This window comes from Salvia miltiorrhiza, chromosome 4, assembly GCF_028751815.1.
Source record: "Salvia miltiorrhiza cultivar Shanhuang (shh) chromosome 4, IMPLAD_Smil_shh, whole genome shotgun sequence".
In the NCBI taxonomy this organism is placed as follows: Eukaryota; Viridiplantae; Streptophyta; class Magnoliopsida; order Lamiales; family Lamiaceae; genus Salvia; species Salvia miltiorrhiza.
Genome location: NC_080390.1, coordinates 2,729,102 through 2,734,985, shown reverse-complemented (window position 1 = coordinate 2,734,985; position 5,884 = coordinate 2,729,102). Strand labels below are relative to the sequence as shown.

The 5,884-nt window shown below is 37.7% G+C and overlaps 1 protein-coding gene across 1 annotated transcript; it reads right to left on the bottom strand.

Moving 5' to 3' along the window:
* Positions 1-997: 997 nt before the first annotated feature.
* LOC131022210 (pentatricopeptide repeat-containing protein At4g28010-like) lies at positions 998-5,143 on the bottom strand. The gene is made up of 4 exons (XM_057951647.1): positions 4,876-5,143; positions 1,984-4,647; positions 1,666-1,748; positions 998-1,454 (listed from the first exon to the last, which is right to left on the bottom strand). The coding sequence occupies exon 2, from the start codon at positions 4,483-4,485 to the stop codon at positions 2,284-2,286; it is 2,202 nt and encodes a 733-aa protein (XP_057807630.1). The 5' UTR covers positions 4,486-4,647; positions 4,876-5,143; the 3' UTR covers positions 998-1,454; positions 1,666-1,748; positions 1,984-2,283.
* Positions 5,144-5,884: the final 741 nt, after the last annotated feature.

The following is a 5,884-nucleotide window of genomic DNA, read 5'->3' as shown; positions in this document are numbered from 1 at the left end:
TTCTATATGAAACTATTTTCATGTCTCAACTTGAAGAAATCACTTTATGGAGTTAAACACAAGTGATTAAGTGGTATAAGAGGTTTGATGAAGAAATATTGCAGATTACTCATTCAAAAACCAAATATGATAGATGTATGTAGATGACATACTCATTGCAAGGAGTAATCAAGAACAAATTAGTTCACTCAAAAGGGAATTGCAATGCATTCATTCAAGGCTGCTAATTAATGTTCTTTAGATCAACACTTGACATAAAGTGAGGACCAGAAATCTGAGAATAATACATAAAGGAAGCATAATGTATATTATGGTCTGTGGAAGACTAGATTTATCACATGGGATTAGTGTGGTAAACAGATCCAGGTAAGCATCATTGGGATGCATTTTTAAAATGGATTTTCAAATTTTTGAAAGGAGCTTCTCAATATGGTATTTTATTTAGAAGAATGAGGGATTTTGAGGGAAAACCTTTGAGAGGTTATGTTTTTTTTTTTTTGATCGGGCAAAGTCATGTTAAATGTTAGTAGTTAGTTCCCCATCCACTCCAAGAACCACCTTATTTCTCCATTCACCAAAATCCACCTTATATCTCCCCAATCTCCAATTCGCTCCCAAGAGGGATCGAACCCGGGTCACTTCACTTAAGTGAGGACCCGGTTATGTTGATTCTGATTATATATGTAGGAAGCTACAACTGAATTTAAGTATATGGCACTAACTAAAGCAGTATAAGAAGCTTTGTGGTTGACGGAGACTCTTTAAGTTGTGTTTCTTTGACTTGATTTTGTTTTCTCTTCTCTTTTGAGAGTGTTTCTTTATAACCATGGCTCCTCTATTCCTCTTGCAGAGAAATTTAAAAAAAAAATCATACTAACCATTGCAGAAAAACTGTTTCAACTATTTCCACTTAATTATCTCCGGAAATGTGGTTGGACGAATTGAGCTCATTTTCACAAACAGAAAACAGAATGGAAAAAATTCAGTTTATCAGGAATTGTAACAAAATGTCCAAATCTATTCAATTTATCTGTATATCAGTATATGTGTACATGTCCACAAAAAGTCTCTTAATACAACATAAAGAATAAATAAATAAAACAAAAATAGAAAAGAGTACATATATGCCTATACTATACATGTTCCTCACTCAAAAATGAATTGACAAGAGATAATAACTTCACAAGGGAGAGACTCATGGAGCTAATATAGCTTATTCCACTTTATACCATTCACATTAGTCGAGCGTCCTGTGTGTTGAGCGTGAGGTTTGAGGATCGCGCCATATGACATTAGTCGAGTTGATCTTCCTACACTAGTCATCTTATTGCGTCAAATGAGTGAGTGTGGCATTGCACATGCATTCCGGGATAGGATATTTGGTGACGTCCCTCCCGGCCTTGCTATTCCTGAGCTCCGGCTGCCCCAGTGAATCGCGGTGCAAGTCTTGGATGCTGCAGTTGAATTCATCCCAAATGAGCACAAGTCAGATAAAGAAACTCATATCACAGAAAAACTTCTGTTTAAGATATTCAAGTATATGCTGCTCTGCACAACCAACTATATTTTATTTAGGGTAGAAAGTAAAATTTTCTTAAAAGGACTGAGCATTGGTCAAAGCAGCATAAATCAAACTTGACTCTGCAACCCTGATCGAAGAAGTACCTCTTGCAATGCATAACATGTATCCTCATATAACTTGAGAGCTTGAGGCCAGTCTCTTCTAAGCAATCAGATAGCCACTGAATCTGTAGAAAGATATGATTGCACTCACAGAAATTGTCACAATAACAAAATAGCTAGTTCTTAATTGAATCTCACATGGTGTTCATTCAAACATTATTCAGGAAAACATTGCATAACTATAAAAAGAGCATAAACAGTTTCAAACATAAATAAGCAGATTACATAATAGAACACACATACAGAAAGATTTTCAAACATAAATTAGTAGATTTATATCATAGAGCCCACATTGATTACCTAATTCTGATAGAGAACGGTTTCCACATCTCTCTCTGGTCAGACATCATATCTTAGCCAGAGGCAATTGCCTGCGCCGCCATCGAGGGTCTCAAGAACAGAGGATAGAAAGAAAGATGAGAACTTTTAAATTCTCAAATACTTTTCATATGATTAACAATGATCATGATATGAGATGATAAATGAATACAAAATATTTCTACGAGAGCCTCCCCAAATCAGGCAACCGTATAACCGGAGATAACTTTAGGCGCATTTAAACAAAGCTCAGAAAACATAGATACAGCTTTTGTATTCTAATCATATCCGGGTAGAGGTTTGAAGTGTGGGAATGATATTTTGGAGTCTCCTTAGCAACTCGTCGCATGGGATGCTACTACCATCTACCTTCTCTCGAGTAAAACTCGGTAGAAGATCTGCAATATAATGGCCTTCAGGCAAATCACATATGCATGTCAAGATAGTAGAAGTCAGCTCATCATCAAGAGCAACACCTGCTTCCCCCATTTTCCGAAGCAAATTGATTATCTCTTCTGCATTGCCCTCTGCTCTCAAGCCTTTGAGCAAAGAATCATAAACAACAGAATGTGGCGGGAAGCCAGCAGCTTTCATCATTTCAAACAATGCTTTGGCCTCTGTCATCATTCCTAATTTTGAATGGCTATTAATCAAAACTGAAAAGGTCAGAGCATCAGGATGCAGACCCCTACGCCGCATATTAACCACTAGCTCATTGGCAGACTGAATATTCCCTGCTTTTATGGTGGACTCGATCATTATGTTGAACGAGACAACATCCGGTTCACAACTACCATTGACCATATCTGTAAACAAAGCTCCAGCTTGCTCCAAACTACCCTCCCTACATAAGGCGGCCATCAACACGTTGTAGTCAAATGAGGTAGGACTAGGACCTGAGGTTCTCATTCTGTTAAAAATACCTTTTGCAATGTTCATACAGCTACATTTGCATAAACCATTTATAAAAGCACTATAAGACCTTGAATCAGGAATGAACCCTAACCGTAGAATAGCCTTCCAAGTATTCAGCGCTTTCTTAACCTTTCCTTCTTTCAGATAAGCTCCAATCAGTACGGTGTATGGTGCAATGTCAGTCGACTTCTTTTGTTTAACCATTTCACGAATAATCTGTTCTGCCTTTCCAAGGTGGCCTTCCCTGCACAGCCCATTGACTAGGGTACAAATAGTCCGAGAATCAGGCTCAACATGATTTGTGTTTGATACCATAGAATCATAAAGTTTCACGGCGGCATCAACCTTCCCAACTTCACAGAGGCCTCTTAATACAATATTGTAGGTTACAATATCAGGATTCATTTGCTTCTCCAACATCACTTCCAGAATCTTGAAAGCATCATTGAAAAGTCCTGCCTTGCACAATCCATCAATTAGAATGTTATATATTGTATTAGTGGGCTCCTCTCCCTTGTCCAGCATGAAATTAAACATCTCCACTGCTCTCTCCACCATCCCAACTTGGCAAAGCCCGCCAATTATACCTGCAAACATAACAGCATCAGGACGGATCCCATTTTTCAACATTTCATTGAACAGGCGCTTCACTTCTTTAAGATTCCCCTTCTGGCAGAGACCACGCATCAAGCAAGTGTAAGAAACTCTATCTGGAGAAATTCCTTTATCCAACATCTCATTTAAAATCTCCCTCGCTCTACTAACATCTCCTTTACTACAAAATCCATGTATGAGCGTGTCATAAAAGAAAACATCTGGTTCCAACCCTGTCATCCTCATCTCCTCCAACAACCTCATTGCTCCATCCATACGATCCTCCGCAAAATGAGCATCCATGAGAGTGTTATATGTGATCAAATTGGGAGCAATATTTGCAGACTCCATTCTTTTCTTCACACTCATAGCTTCGTCTAATCTCTTCTCCCGGCACAGCCCTTTTATCAAAGTATTGAAACTAACTCTATCTGGAGACACATAATTTCTATCCATCTCACCTAAAAACTCCTCCGCATCAACCACAAATCCATTACTACAAAGGCCATTCAACAAGACATTGGCAATATATAGGTTAACGGTGTACCCTTGCTTCAACATCAACCCAATTGCTCCCAGAGCCAATTGGGGCACGGAGAGATGCACCAAGCACTCAACCAAAGACGATAATGACAAATATCGAGGCAAAGCCCCAGCACACACCATCTTCTTATAAATACTGAAAGCCAATTTGTGCTCCTTGTTCCTGACAAGGGTTTGCAAAAGAAGATCGCTGGAAGGCCCCGATGGAACGAGACCCGATTCCACAGATTGCTCAAATAGAGAACACGCATTCTGCAAATTTACGATTGAATTGGGTTTTTGACATAGAGACGTGATTTTGGTTTCCACCAGGTCTAACTCTTGGAGCTTGGTGCAATTAGGGTTTAAGAGTGGGTTTGTAGCGAAAAGATTGATGCGTATGAGATTTTGTGGCTTCAAAAACAGGTTCTTTCGCATCAGTGACAACGCCATGCCTAATGCCACACGGATTCACTATCTTCTGAATGAGAAAGAAGATACTCTAACGAGAAGGAAGGAGGAAAGCCCGAAAAGGCACCTCTATCAAAATCCCCATCGGCACTTTCTTCTGCACACCCTGACTATCAGGCAATCTGACCCGACTGAACCTGAAGTCTGTATATAGGAAACATTCAACCGTAAATCATAAATCCTCCAAAAACAAAAATATAATCCTAAATTCCTAATTAACAAATAATAACAATCAATTTTTATTCGAGAACAATTTTCACTCATAGATCAGATGTTGCAAATTTACACTATTTTCTATTGCCCTAAATCGTTTGACAGACGACAGCCCTAGACCTAGTTTAAATGTATTCGAGATTCTAAACCCTACAATACCTGGGCGGCTGGCTGGGCTGGGGGCGGCGGTGACCGAGCACTAGCAGCGGCTGGCGAGGCGCTTAGCGGGCAGAAGGCTGGAGCTGATGTGCTAAATCAATCGGCGGCGGCGAGTGGCGGGCGAGCAGCAGCAGGGGGCGGCGCGGCAGCGAGTAACGGCCGGCATGGGCGCGGCAGGCGGGAGGCGGCGGTGTTTGGGCTCAAGTGAAAGAAGAGCAATTCTTCTTCATTTGAGTTTCTACTCAAAACATAAAATCATCATTTTAGTTAGTAAAATATCCATCAAAACTCAAAAGTATTGCCATTTTTGGTGGGTACAATTTTAATAAAATTGATGGTAATTTTTATGTAAGGGAGAAATAGGCTCATTATTTTATAAAATAAATTATTAAAATAAAATTAAAAGTGATTTTTTAAAAAATAAAAAGATATTTATAAGGATAAAAACAAATAGGAAAATATATTATTACATGTTCATATTCTAAAAAGAAAGTGTCATGCTTTTAATAGACACCAAAATTGATAAAATTGTTTCATGGATGGGGATTATTAAAATTAAAATTTAAAAAATATATAGATTCTAGTTATTTTAGTTATAAATAGATAAAAATAATTTTTTAGTTATTTCCTTTTTATATTAAAATTCTCATAAATTAAAATTTTATTTATTAATTTTATTTTCTGAAATTGTTCCACATCTTATTAAAAATTTTCATCTTTTGACTTCACGAAACATTAGAATTTCACTCTTTTCATTGATACTCTTCTAGATTTTCAAGATTCGATACCAAAAAAATTAGGACATTCATTTACTTGAAGATTTTATTGGAGTTTAGCTATTCGAAGGTGTTGATTTAGAGCAATGCTATTTTATACGGCTTATTTTCGTGTTTTTATTGCAGTATATATTATGAATCTAGATTTAAAATTTTGTATTTTTGGTTGTGCAAAATTCAAAGTTCATGGAATCGTGCGAAACTGTTTGCATGAATAAGAGGGATGCATACTT

Coding starts and splice junctions, on each gene's coding strand:
- LOC131022210 (XM_057951647.1), bottom strand. CDS start 4,485: ATGGCGTTGTCACTGATGCGAAAGAACCTGTTTTTGAAGCCACAAAAT.